General features: G+C 41.7%; 1 protein-coding gene across 1 annotated transcript in view; it reads right to left on the bottom strand.

Annotated features, from left to right (window-relative positions):
- Window positions 1–1449: 1449 nt before the first annotated feature.
- Window positions 1450–14254, bottom strand: part of F13a1 (coagulation factor XIII A chain) — a 182620-nt gene continuing 169815 nt past the window's right edge. Inside the window, exons 14-15 of the mRNA XM_052156693.1 lie at window positions 12837–12973; window positions 1450–3255 (exon numbers count right to left, since the gene is read on the bottom strand). Coding sequence (XP_052012653.1) covers window positions 3105–3255; window positions 12837–12973 — 288 coding nt within the window. The 3' untranslated portion in view covers window positions 1450–3104. The remainder of the gene's footprint in view (window positions 3256–12836; window positions 12974–14254) is intronic.

Below are 14254 nucleotides of genomic sequence, written 5' to 3'. Positions count from 1 at the left end.
GGTCTCACATCTTTGCTGATAATTCACTTCGTTGAGAGCGGCAAGGCAGAGAACTCCTGGTGTCCCGCTGGTTCTGGTCACTGCCGATTTAGTGGAGGCCTAGATGTTTCTGCTGGATTGTGCTTCTGTTGCTGATTAACGTTAGGTATCCTGACACTACTGAACTGGACTGCTGGTATCCTAACAAATGGAAATTGGAATCACCCCAAAGAACTACTTCTTTTTTTTTATTCAATATATTTTTTATTTACATTTCAAATGATTTCCCCTTTTCTGGTCCCCCACTCCCCGAAAGTCACTTAAGCCCCCTTCCTTCCCCCTGTTCTCTCACCGACCCCTTCCCACTTCCCTGTTCTGGTTTTGCCTTATACTGCTACGCTGAGACTTTCCAGAACTAGGGGTCACTCCTCCATTCTTCTTGTACCTCATTTGATGTGTGGGTTTGTTTTGGGTATTCCACTTTTCCGGGCTAATATCCACTTATTAGTGAGTGCATACCATGATTGATCTTTTGAGACTGGATTACCTCACTTAGTATGATGAAGAACTACTTCTAAACAGGTCCACATTCCCTTGTCCTATTTACCATCTTCTCTCCCCTACTTTTGGATGGTGGGCTAGAAGGGGAGCTCGAAGTATTTGAGAACCCATATTAAAAGTAGGTTTTTTAAAAATCTAAGCCTACAGTTTTCCTTTAAATGACAGCTCAGCAGAGTCAGCCTTGATAGATGATTGGGGGTTTGTGGTGAGCCAGTAACAGCTGGAGAAGGTAGTAATCGCAGAGCCACTCACTTCATGACCAGCAAGTAAGAGATTGACTAAGTGACTGGAGTGCTAGCATCTCCTCTGATGACATGAATACCTGTTATTAGACTTCACCTCCAAATGATTCTATCATCTCCTAGTAGGACCACACAGAGGACTAAGCATTGGGTCTATTGACCTTTGAGAGACAAGATCCATACTACAATAGCATTACTGTACATTGTGATATCCTAGTTGTCAGCGGGCATGGCTGTTTCTAGCATGGGTGTAACAAATAGGTTTTCATCTTCAATGCTCACTCCAGATCAGATGGCAGGTGCCACTCAGGATTGAGTTAGGACTTGAGGCCCTGTCTGAATTGCAATTGTTTGATGAAGTATACCATGACCATAGGTTTTGTTTTGTGAAATGTGTTCATAAGCAGATATCTACGGAGAAATTTCAACTCCTAGAAGCCGGTTTTAAAGCTAAGCCTGCAAACTTTCTTCTTCAATGAAATTGGTAGCAAAATGCAGAGAGGAGGTAAGGAATGCTAATGGCAACATCAACAACTTTTAGTCGTTTTTACCTAGAGGGAGAATGAATGTCCTCCTACTCAGGGTACGATATGCGTGGCAGAGGGAGAAGAGCATTGCCGGCAGCTGAGTTTAGTCATATGTAGTGTTGAAAATTAACACCACTTACTTCTGGGCACATGTAATCAGATTAACTTTATTACAGGCATCGATTACACTCTCATTAATAACAACATACTAAGTTAAGCTGTTTTAAAGTCTAGCAAAATGCATTTCATTTGGAATTAGATGCTAATGTCGGGAGATGACTTTGTGGAGTTTTGCTTATAGTATCTGCTGAACCTCGGGGGTTAGTTCTGAGTTCTCAGGAAACTCCCAATGGCTTAGAAATAAACCAGAGCATAGGTACAGACTAGAGCATTCTGTTTTCTTTTCTTCCATAACTTCTCTCCCACAGTATTCCTTCCTTCTTTCCTTCCTTCCTCCCTTCCCCCTCCCTCCATTCCTTCTTTCCTTCCTTTCTTCCTCCTTCCCTTCCTCCATTCCTTCCTTCCTGTCATTTCTTTTCTATTTGTTCTTTTTTTTCCATAGGCACCTGACCTAAATCACATCCAAGGTATTTAAATGGGGAATTCTAACTATAAATCTGTTGTACAAATAGGTGCCAGTAATCTCGTCTGATGGAGTCTTGGCACATAAGGTAAAGGATTTTGGTGTCCTCTCTCCTTGCGTCAAGAGTAATGCAGGCCTTTTGCAAGTCTGAGTCTGTCTTAGCTCTCAGCACTCAAGGGTCCAGGAAAGGGCTTGATATATGGGCTTGAAATATGAAGAAAAAGGGAGGAATCACAATCTGTTTGATCATCCAGATGTTTACTAACTCTGCTAGTTTCTCAAGCTGTTTTCCTTTTTGTCAGTGTCATTGTATGAATGTGATGATCTCAGAGAAACAGGTGAAGTAGAATCACCCAGCAAGGATGCTAATTCCTCATTTCTCTAATCCCAAGTCAGCACCCTTACTTTCTAGTTCTCTATCAGAGAAAGGGTTAAAGTGAGGTTATTCATTTTTGCTGATCAGGACACAGTGTGACACCTATAAAATGCACCGTAAACTGCATTATTTAATAGATCTGAGTACCACACCTGCTTCCTTATCTCCTCTTAGGTGATTAAGTTCCCCACAAATGCAATTTGTTAATGTGGGGCCACATCTTCTCACAAGGTAATCTGTGAATTTTGGCAGGCAGTTCCTTGGCTGCAGGTGCAAGATGAAAGACCTTTCTTCTGGCTTTGCCAAGAAGAAAAATGATGTCCTGCTTAATTCCTGAAAAAAAAATATTTTAACACAGAGGGTTCAACCTGATTCCAAGAAAAGGGAATAGAATTGTAAGGATCCAACTGAGCATGCCCTTTCCTTTGGGGAGTATGTTACCCCTAAAAGACTGAGTGGGGAATCAGAATTCTTAATTGAGGCCAGGTATTGGGCACATCTCCCTGCTCAAGGGAAGCCCTTTGATCTGCAGAGCTGCAGCCATTTGCAATGATAAATGATGACTTTCACTCTTATGTGCTATGAAGGCTTAATTATAGCATAATTAAAGCTAATGCTCAGATCCTTTGGAAGGTGCAACAATTCAAAGCTAACTCCCTTGTCCAATAGCCTATTTGGAAAGGCTGTCTGTGAAATACATAGCATCTCTATGTTGGAATCTGTCTCAGTCTTCACACCCAAATTAAAGCAAGAGCTAGCTATGTTTTGCATTAGAATCTCCATAGCCAAGACTGCAATAGGCCACATGACCCGGCCCATTTCAGCCTCCGGAACATTTACATAGGTCGTCTTTGAATCTGCAGATCCAGCTCTCCATACACATGTCTCAGGGAGTCACTGGTCATGCTGGCAATCAGCTTCCGAGGGCCAGAGACCCAAGGCCGACAGACTTCTTCCCACTGCACAGTGGTGTTGGGCCGGATTTCACTGAAAACATAAAAAGCAGAGGAAAGGTTGGTGACCCAATTTCCCATCTTAACCATGATGGACTATGAAAACTTAGGCCTAAGATACTTGCCCCATTTCTCTTCCAGTTGATGACAGCCATAGGACCTCCCATTAGGTCCTTTAGCCTAGCTGGCTGATTCAGTAAGTCATGATCTATCTGAGACCCCTTTGTGAGGCTATGCAAAGCTGGACACCACCAGCCCCACCAAGCATGGATTCTTTCACCTGGCTCTACTTTCCCATCTTCCAGAGGATGTGACAGCTTGACTGAGCATCCTTAGCTGTGAATGCCAGTTTAGTGCCATGGCCTCCCCGGTGGCCTTCTCCATGGGACTGGTCTGCCTTGCCTCATCATTGCTCCACATGTTCCCTCCTGGGGTTAAAGTCCTGCTTGAATGTCCAGCAGCCTTTGCTGAGGATCTGACACTTGCTAACTCTCTTGGGATGAACCTTGCTCCCTTGCCAAATATCTGAACATGAATTGTCTTGATGATACCTTACATTGAGTGGTATCATTCTCTGTAATCCATATTTATAATTTTACCACCAGCTTGGGTGTTCTTTCTATCAATGTGTCTTTCTGTTGCTTTGTTTTTGCTAACTCTCTAATCCATTCTCATAACTGAATAGCCTTTTCTCTCTAGTCTATGCTCAGAGACCTTCTGAAGACTCACAGACAAACCTCCTGGGGATAGTTAATGTTAGTGAGGGCTGGGGGATACTTATGTTTCTCTTGGGTGCTTCTCACAGTCCTTCCATAGAATCCTGGAAGGAGATATGTATGCAGTGCCTTACGTAGATACTTTAGACTTAAACCAGAGAGGCCACATTTCCAAGAAAGCATAGTTAGCAAGTGGGCAATGTACCTTTCATTCCCTGGTCTATAACTGAACGTTGTATTTCACATGGTTGTCTATAATAGAAGACTTGTATGACCATTGTTTTTACTTTTTCCACAAGTTTTATTTCTCTGAGAAGGCAGACTTTGATTGGTTCTGTATGAGAAGTGTCCTGCAAACTTATAAAAAGAGGATTCCTGGTTTGGGATTTCTAACCTCTAGAGATGACAAATATTGGGTTGCCTGGAAACCAGGACAACGTTTTTCAGGGAGAGTGGAAGGGAGGAGGTTGAACAACTAGCACAAAAGAGGGCTGGAGAGATGCCTAGGCAAGCAAAAGGGCTTACCATGAAAACATGAAGAGTCTGGATCTCCCAAACCTGTTTCAAAATATACATACATACATACATACATACATACATAATACATACATACGAACTAAAACTGTGGGTGTGGCAAACCCAGCACACAGCAGACTGAGACAGGGAATCTGTACAATTGGATGGCTGTCCTGCTTAGGCAGGAGAGTGAGCTCTGGCTTCAATAGGAAACTGTTGCTCAACATATAAGCAGAAGAGTTATTGAGACAGATGCTTGTGTCAACCTCTGGCCTTCACATACAAGTACATGTAAACATACACACATGAGAACATGCACACACACACACACACACACACACATGCACACAAAACCTTGATCTTTTCATGGACTTATGGAGGTACAGCATGTCAGAAATGACTTAATCCAACATCCTGTTTTATAGATGATAAAATATAGATGATATTATGATCCTAAAGGACATACAAAATTGCTAGCATCACAAAGTCTAATGGCCCAGAGAATAGAAGAGCAGAAGTTGGGGATAACTGTGGATTCTTTATAGATTCTTGCTTAGGCTAGAATTTCACAGGTTAGGCTGAATTTCACAGAATCCTAAACATCTGGAAAGTAAATTGGGGAACTTTCAACAGACCAGAGCAGAAGAGCTGACTGCTTCCACCTGGAGGTGGAGTGACACAGGCTGCCCAGGGCAGACCTGCTCCAAATGGCTCACTAGTATGCTAGTATTGCTCTGGTGAGTTTGGAGCCTCCAAAGTGCTGTAAATACTTAGTAATTATGGATGTTAAGATGTTATGAAAAATGGAAATTTTTATTATATAAGAAGACCAAATAAAATCATTTTGGTCATAGCAGGGTTCCAAAATAAACTGTATAGTATGCAGGAGTTATTTCATGGTTACAGCTGCTTGTCAGTTGGAGCTATAGAGAGAAAAGCAAATTGGAATTAATTTAATCACTTAAAATTTCAGGCACTACTAGCTAAGCAATTTGCAGTGCCTGGTGTCTAGATGACACAAAAGTTGTCTTGTGATCACAAGCTTCTGAACCCTGGGTTTGTGACACTTGGGTCACAGACTTGACTCATTTGATTAGGGAATTTTAAATTCCTATCTTATCTGTTAAGTGGGAATAACATAGTGATAACCCCATGGAACTATTGTTGTGAGATTTACATGAAACAAACTTTGCAAAACGTCTATATCTGTCTTAGTCAGGGTTTCTATTCCTGCACAAACATGACCAAGAAGCAAGTTGGGGAGGAACGGGTTTATTGAGCTTATACTTCCATGCTGCTGTTCATCTCCAGAGGAAGTCAGGACTGGAATTCAAGCAGGTCAGAAACCAGGAGCTGATGCAGAGGCCATAGAGGAATATTTCTTACTGGCTTGCTTCCCCTGGCTTGCTCAGCCTGCTCTTTTATAGAACCCAAGAATACCAGCCCAGAGATGGTATCAGCCACAAGGGGCCCTCCCCTCTTGAGAACTGATTGAGAAAATGCCCCACAGCTGGATCTCATGGAGGCACTTCCCCAACTGAAGTTCCTTTCTCTGTGATGACTCCAGCCTGTGTCAAGCTGATACACAAAACCAGCCAGTACAATATTTTAGCAAACATCACTGGGCATGGAGTGGAAGATTCAGAAAGTATCAGCTGACATTTTTAGATGCATCAGATCTCTTATTTGCTTATATGATGACAAAGGATTTGCTCAGTTATAGACAGAAGTCTATAATCCTTACCAGATAAATTCATAGTGTGATGAATTTTTTTTTTACCAGATTATCATGTTATGGTGACCTTGAGGAAAGATCCTTGAGGCAATCCTTGGGCTTTACCCTGACTTATGGATAAGAGAAATGGAAAGGAAGACCACCATATGGCTGGTTGGTCAGTAACTATAAATGAGCACATCTCCTAACTGGGACTGCAAGCAAGTTTTTATGGCCTTAGTTAGCATGCTGTGTCAAACTATCTTCCCCCAGTGTTGTGTGAGTCTGGAGGGCCACTTGGGTCAGCACCACATGAGCATGGCTGAGCACAAATGCTTATCTGACCAAATGAGAGAGCAGGATACCTCACTTCTCCTTAAAGGGCATTTATCCTGGCTACTGGAAAGATAGGGATGGGAATAAAGGAAGGAAAAAAGAATTAGTGAGGCATGATTCTGAGCTGTTCATCATACCCATCTATTCAGTGAGGAAAGTGTTCTGTCTTTCTGTCTCTCTTTGTGTGTGTCTCTCTGCCTTGGCCTCCTTCTCCTCTCATCTCTCTCTGTTTTTTGAGACATGGTCGCCATGGATGTTCTGGAAACGACTGTCAATTAGGCTGGCCTTTAACTCACAGAAAACAGCTATCTGCCTTTGTCTTTTGAGTGCTGGGATTATAGGCATGCTCCAGTACTGCCCAACTAACTAAAAGAAGGTGTTCTTATCAGGGTGTCAGACATATAGGGGCCACTTCCAGACTGGATGAGCTAGGCAAGAATCTCACTGTTCACATCAATGACCAGGATAGGAAGTCTGAGAGTAGAGTTGGGGTTGTAGGAAAACTGGGATGATAGAGGGTGATGGATGCTTCTCAAGAGCAAAGATGTGTCAGGGGATCCGAAAAAAAGTGCCTGTGCCCAGCAAAGAAGAACCTACAGCACCAAGGGATTTTGTAATCACTAGTTGCCAAGAGAGGTCTCAAGGTTCAGAGTCAGGCGCTTTCTCCTGGCTTCTTAGAACAGGCTGGAGACACAGAAGTGCCCTGGGATGCTTAGTTTGGTACTGGATATCTGTGGTAGGAGCGGCCAGGAAGGAGCACTGCCAAGGACAGTCAGATGTAATCCAAACACTGCAGTCTTTTGCCTTTGGGATTCCAGAATTACTTTAAACACAGCCATCAAAGGAAGGGAGATGCATGGAGTCATATGCCTTTCCTTGACCTTTTTAGTATAAAGTTAAACCATCAAAATATCACCTAAAGCCAGCAAAAGCAATATACATTCCAGATGTCTGTGCCACCACATACTCTGGGACAGGAAGGGGATGAGCTCCAGTTATGGTTTGAGTATGAAATGTTCCCCCTCGAACTCTCAGTCCCCAGTGGCTGTGGAGCTATTTGATGTGAGAGTTATTGCCAGTCCCTGCTTTTCTGCTGTCCAGTCTCGTACAGTGTACAAAACACTCTTCACAAGTTTCCAGAATAAAGCCACTGAGCCAAGGTACCATGCTTTTGCCTCCATGACGGACTATTGTCTTCGACACTGGGAGACACGATAAATTCTTCTTCTCTAAGTGGCTTCTGTCAGGCGTTTTGCCATAGAGATGAGAAGAGCCACACATCCCAAAACACAGAATGAGAAATGTTCTTTTCCCCCTGTGCATGGCCAGTGGATGAGAAGCATTATGGAAACACTCTCAATGCCCAAGGTATTTCATTCCCAGTGATAATTAAAATGTCCGAATTGATTTTATAGAAGTTAATACTTTCCTTGTTTTGATTCTTTGTAGATAGGGCTCTCCACATTATTTCAACCAAATTATGAAATGCATAATCTCCATATAAATATTGTTTTCAATGTGACTCTATGAAAAACCCTGACTTCACTGTTGCTTATATACAAAGGTGATTGAGCATTAACCACTGTATAGGGCAAGAAGCAGGGAAGTGGGAAAGTGAATTGTCTTACCCTCAAATATATGCAAGAAATGTTAGAGACACACCATTGTTATTAATGTCACCTCCACCTTCGTGGTCATTGCTTGCTCTGTCCAAGCCCCCTTTGCCTAGGGAGTCCCTTCTGCCTGCACGTGCTCAGGTGCTCGGTCCCTAGTGTAGAGTGAAGAATTCGATGTGAATGCGAGTTTATGGTATCAACACATCTCTGCTGTTGTTACCTGAATCCACCCATCCTCTCACCTGAGGTTTTCCATTGATCAGTCAATGTCCGGCTTTGCAATAAAAAGTTACCCGGCTTCAGGCTCTATCAGGACTGGTGCAATGCAGGAAATTGCCTCCCACAGGAACAAAACCTTCAACCTTGTTTCTTCCTTTGCGATCATTAGCAAACTCATCCATATAATATGTATATGGATGAAGAGACTCAGATATGAAAATTCACAGGTAGGGCAGTTTGCTTATGGATACATGCCTCACAGAAAGAAGAAAATCAGTTTGCTCATTTCAGCCAGTGAAATAATGTTGGAATGAACCTATTTCCTGGGTACAAATGTCATGAAAAATGATGCTGAGGAATGTGCTGAGCCATCAGGATGTACGGGCCATTTATCATCCCAAGCACACGCAGGCAAATGCAGCCATCATCACAGTGAGCTGCAAGCACCTGCGGTTCATCCTCTGTCTAGCTTTTAGCTTCTGAGAACTCAAGTTTAATGTCAGAGCACCAAATTGGAAATTTTTTCTCTTGAATTAATTCATGGAACCTGATCATGTTTTTAAAGACAAAAATGAATCTAGATGAATTATTATTTAATATACTGGAAGTATCAAATACAGAAATTTAAAAGCCAAGGGTCAACGGGAAGCAGGAATTCTGAACACTTGAAGCAGGCAAGAGGCAGAAGGTAAATCACCTCTCACCCCCAGTGATGTCAGTTCACTGAGTGGAGATGGTGACACAGCAATGCTCTCTGTGTTTCTGGTTCTGATTCCCTGCTCACTAGTTCCTGCCCTAGGTCCTCTTTACGTCAGGCTCAAGAGCTTCTCTGTATCAGATATGAAGGAGACAAAGATCTGCAAGATGAATTAAGGTAGTGATTTCTTGATTATTAAGAACGCAGAACCCTATAGGGCTTTTAGAATTATATGGGAAGTCAACTAGTTACATGAATTTGGGACACCTAAGTTACATCTCACCAACATTAATCACAATGGGATATATCTAATTATCTGGCCCTATGGAAGTAGGTGCCAGCCGCCTTTGGCCTTAGGCAGGAAGAAACAACCTTGAGAAGGTTATCAAGCAAGGCTTGAAAACAAATTCTTTTGATGCCATGTTACCCCTTGCCCCCATACTCCTATGTCTGACTCTGAGGTAGAAAGCTTTTCTTGCTTGGAAAGAGGAATGCTCTAGGTCTGAGTTTGAGGACTAGTATGGATTGAATATTTGTATTGTTTTTTTTTTCAAAAATACATCTGTTGAAATCCCACCCTTATATAATAATGGTGGGATTTCAATAGAGACAAAGCCTCTCTAAAGTAATTAGATGAGGTTGCGAGAATGGGGCCTTTGTGATAAGATTTAAGCACGTAGAAGAGAGATACAGCATGCCTACCTACTTGTTCCACCATGGAGAAAACCTGGCCAGGAGACAGGCAGCTATCTTCCAGCTGAGAAGAGAGTCCTCAACTAGAACCCGATTGCCTGGCTCTTGGCCTTAGATTTCCCTGGCTTCAGAATTCTGAGTAATAAATCTCATGTATAACATCTGAGTCACTAGAATGTCTGATGAACACAGAAGTTCCCATCTGCCTGCCCTCGGCCCATCTGTCATAAACTTAGGTATCAGTTATATGCGCTTCAGTGTACTTTAAGCCAATTTGTAGGGAGGATATCTTCCTTATGGGGACTAGCTTCACGTCTCCGTTACTTGATTTACCTAACAATACCAGATGCTAACAATAAGCAAATAATTCTTAAACTCCATGTACTTTGATCTCTGTCCTCCATATAAGTCACTAACTATGACAATTATCTTTTTTATGGATGTAGCATCCATTTCTGTGTTTATTAGTCAAATTTCCATTACTATAATGAAGTACCTGTCATAAGCTACTTATGAAATTAAAAACTCATAGCTGTTAAGGTTCAAGTCCTAGGTTGTATTGCTCCATGACTTTGACCCTCAAGGAAAAGTGACATATAATGATGGAAACATGTATCAGAGAAAATAGTCCTCTCTCTCCTCTCTCTCCTTCTCTCCTCTCCTTCTCTCTCTCCCTTACCCTTCCCCTCTCTCTCTCTCTCTCTCTCTCTCTCTCTCTCTTATAAATCACATATCTATCTATCTATCTATCTATCTATCTATCTATCTATCTATCTATCTATCTATCGATCTCTCCCGAAATCATATGTATTTATGTATCTATGTATGTAACTATGTATCTATGTATCTATGTATCTGTCTATGTATCTGTCTATGTATCTATGTATGTAACTATCTATCTATCTATCTATCTATCTATCTATCTATATATATATATATATATCTTCCCCTCCCTCATCAGATGTTTTCGTGTGGAACTTTATGTTTTACTTATATAAACCCTAGCACATATGTTGGCCTTGATCAAGATAGAATTCCCAAGACAGTTAAAGTTCAGGTACAACATGACTTTCTGGCACCCCAGAGAAATCTTGTGTTACTGAGGAGGAAAAATTGGATACAGCAGGCTTCTGTTCAGCAAAGAGAACGTGTTTCACTTTGCCTGAGCAATTCCTGTATCTAATTGGAGTGGGAAAGTGCAAGAATGGGAGAGGCAGACTCTTGTTTCTGACAGAAGCAGGGCTATTGCTATTGACCTCTTCCTCTGGCTGGCGTTGATTTCTAATTTAATTCCCTTTCCCCCTTGCAACTTTCTTATTAGCATAGGGAGGCTGTAATGGCTTGTGTTTGCATTTTTTAAAAAGCACTCAAATAATTTTCTCCATTGTGTATTGCATTTGCAAGAAGGCTACTTTGAGATGAAGGGATGTAAAAGTTGTAAGCTCTGCAGTTACAGAGAGCATTTTATGAGCTACAAAGGTGCTTTAGAAAGACTGAGTGAGGCCTGGAACTTGGACTCCAGCTTACTGAGAAGGATGACTTCTACCAAGGGCACTGGGAAAATTCCCAGCATTTAGGTTCATATGGCAGTTTCCAGAGTCCCCCATTTCCTTTTCTATGCCTTAGAAGGTCACTCCCAAGAAATGTGCTAGATTGATTGATGTTGACAGGGACTTATTTGTAGTAGAAATGAAAGTAATAAACCTCAAAGATTGGGATCCATTCTGGATGTCACGCTTTAAGAGGATCGCTGATAAATTGGAGTATAAAGGGAGGGAGGGAGGGAGCATCACATTAGAGGTAGGAAAGATGAAGTAAGGGCAAGTATTTGGTGCCTGGTGGGGGAGGATTGTGGAAGAAAAGAAAGCTGCTTGCAAACTTTTCAAGCCACCAGATGAATGCAGTGGGCCTTATGTTGCTCTAGGAAGAAGTCAGGATCTCCAATAAGACAGGAAGGTAGAAAAGGGTATGTGGTTTCTGCAGTTAGAGCTACCTGATCATGGCATGAGCTACTATGTGAGCTCAAACAGTTTCAAAGAGGCTACAGAGACAGAACTGCTCGTTGTATTCTGGTGGTACTTGGTATTGAAGAGGCAGAATTCTATTCATATTACTACATAGGTTGAAGTACTTTTGGCCTTGAAGACTGGACCAAGTCTAGAACTCTTCTGGCTCATCTGAAAGAGCAGCAACTGAGGACAACAGTTGTAGGCAGTGGTGGCTGTAAAATCTGAAGGATGGTGTTGGAAGGACAAACTATGACAAGGGATGTCTTTTCCCATCATCTTTGAAACAATGAAGACATTTATTTAAAACTGATTGGTTCCTGAAGAGGTAGTGTGGTAAAATAATCTGAACTCCGAACTTCAGAAATATGCTGCCTTTTGACTATATACGCTACTTTTGACTATTCTTTTTTTTAAATATTTTTATTTTCTATATTCTTTGTTTACATTCCAAATGATTTCCCCTTTCCTGGATTCCCCCTCCCCATATGTCCCATATGTATCATGTGAGCAAACCAATCTACCTCTTTTTGCTTCCTTGTTGTTTGTTTTCCAGACAGGGTTTTACTGTATAACATTTGCTGTTCTGGAACTCACTTTGCAAATCAGGCTGAGATTGAACTCACAGAGATCTTCCTGTCCCTGCCTCCCAAGTACTGGGATTAAAGGTATGTACCACCACCAGCAGGCATCAGTGTAACTCTTTAAGTCCCATATTACTGTATCTACTTCAGTAAGGCAGTTTAAAGGACTTAATAGAAGTGTTAGACCAACCTTGTTTCTGGCATATCCCACATAAATAATTCGAAAAAACTTGCCAGATATTTTCAGTGGTATTAGATATAATATCTATCTATTATCTGTCCGTCCATTTGTCCATCCATCCATCCATCCATCCATCCATCCATCCACCATTTAGATAAGAATCTACTGAGATAAGAGATAGGAGAGGTAGAGAGATATAGATAGATAAATAGCTGGGTAGGTCGGTAGGTAGATAGATAGATAGATAGATAGATAGATAGATAGATAGATAGATAAATGATAGGTAGATGGAGCTCCATTAGTTCTTCACTGCTTCCCTCCTTGTCCTGGTACTTACCGGAACATCTTCCTCTTGGGTCTCATCACTCCAGGACCATCCAAATGAATCCAGACATTTTGTAGCGTTTCTTTTAAAGGATTAGTGAACTCCACAGTCACAACCATATCAGAGCCAACCATGGCAGCGCCTCGGACCTATGAAACAAGTTAGATGACAACACAGCTCATTAGCCACAGCACAACATTTCTGCTGCCATCTCCTTAGATACTTTTCTCTTGTCGCTGAGGTTTTATAGTGTGGTTACTCCTCAGCAACTCACCAATGAGAGGAAGAGAGACTAGTGCTTCAACTGAGGACTATCTAATGAGGAAAAGATGTACTAATTACAATCCCACTCTTTTACCCATTCCTCTAATTAGAGCTGAGGTTAATAGCTGTGGCTGGCAACTGCTCTCTGTCAGCAGGAGGCAGAAGTGTGTCCTGTGGAGCAACTGAGTTCCAAAGTGAGGGTAGCCAAGTGAACTCTGCTTTTGGAAAGAACTCAACTTTCCTGCACAGGTCATGAGGGATTTTAGAAGTCAAGAGGTGGGAAATATTGCAAGGGCTTGTGCTTTCTTATAGATGTGTTAGAAAAACCCCTAAGCTGATAGCCCTTCAGCTGGACCAGCCACTGCTGCCTCTGTTCGGGCAATTAGACTACATAAGGAGGCCAAAGGGATACAAAGTGGAAAGGAAGAAGTCAAACTATCATTATTTGCAGATGATATGATAGTCTACCTAAGTGACCCAAAAAACTCCACTAGAGAACTCCTACAGCTGATAAACAACTTCAGCAAAGTGGCAGGTTATAAAATCAACTCAAGCAAATCAGTAGCCTTCCTATACTCAAAGGATAAGCAGGCCGAGAAAGAAATTAGGGAAATGACCCCTTTCACAATAGCCACAAACAGTATAAAGTACCTTGGGGTGACTCTTACCAAACATGTGAAAGATCTGTATGACAAGAACTTCAAGACTATGAAGAAGGAATTGGAAGAAGACCTCAAAATATGGAAAAACCTCCCATGCTCATGGATCAGCAGGATTAATATAGTTAAAATGGCCATTTTGCCAAAAGCAATATACAGATTCAATGCAATACCCATCAAAATCCCAACTCAATTCTTCAGAGTTAGAAAGAGCAACCCTCAAATTCATCTGGAATAACAAAAAACCCAGGATAGCTAAAACTATTCTCAACAATAAAAGAAATTCTGGGGGTATCAGTATCCCTGACCTCAAGCAATACTACAGAGCAATAGTGTTAAAAACTGCATGGTATTGGTACAGTGACAGGCAGAAGGATCAATGGAACAGGATTGAAGATCCAGAAATGAACCCACACACCTATGGCCAGTTGATCCTCGACAAAGGAGCAGAAAACATCCAATGGAAAAAAGATAGCCTTTTCAACAAATGGTGCTGGTTCAACTGGA

This window comes from Apodemus sylvaticus, chromosome 14, assembly GCF_947179515.1.
Source record: "Apodemus sylvaticus chromosome 14, mApoSyl1.1, whole genome shotgun sequence".
NCBI lineage: Eukaryota > Metazoa > Chordata > Mammalia > Rodentia > Muridae > Apodemus > Apodemus sylvaticus.
The sequence above is the reverse complement of the archived record's forward strand: the minus strand, read 5'-3'. Positions and strand labels throughout refer to the sequence as shown.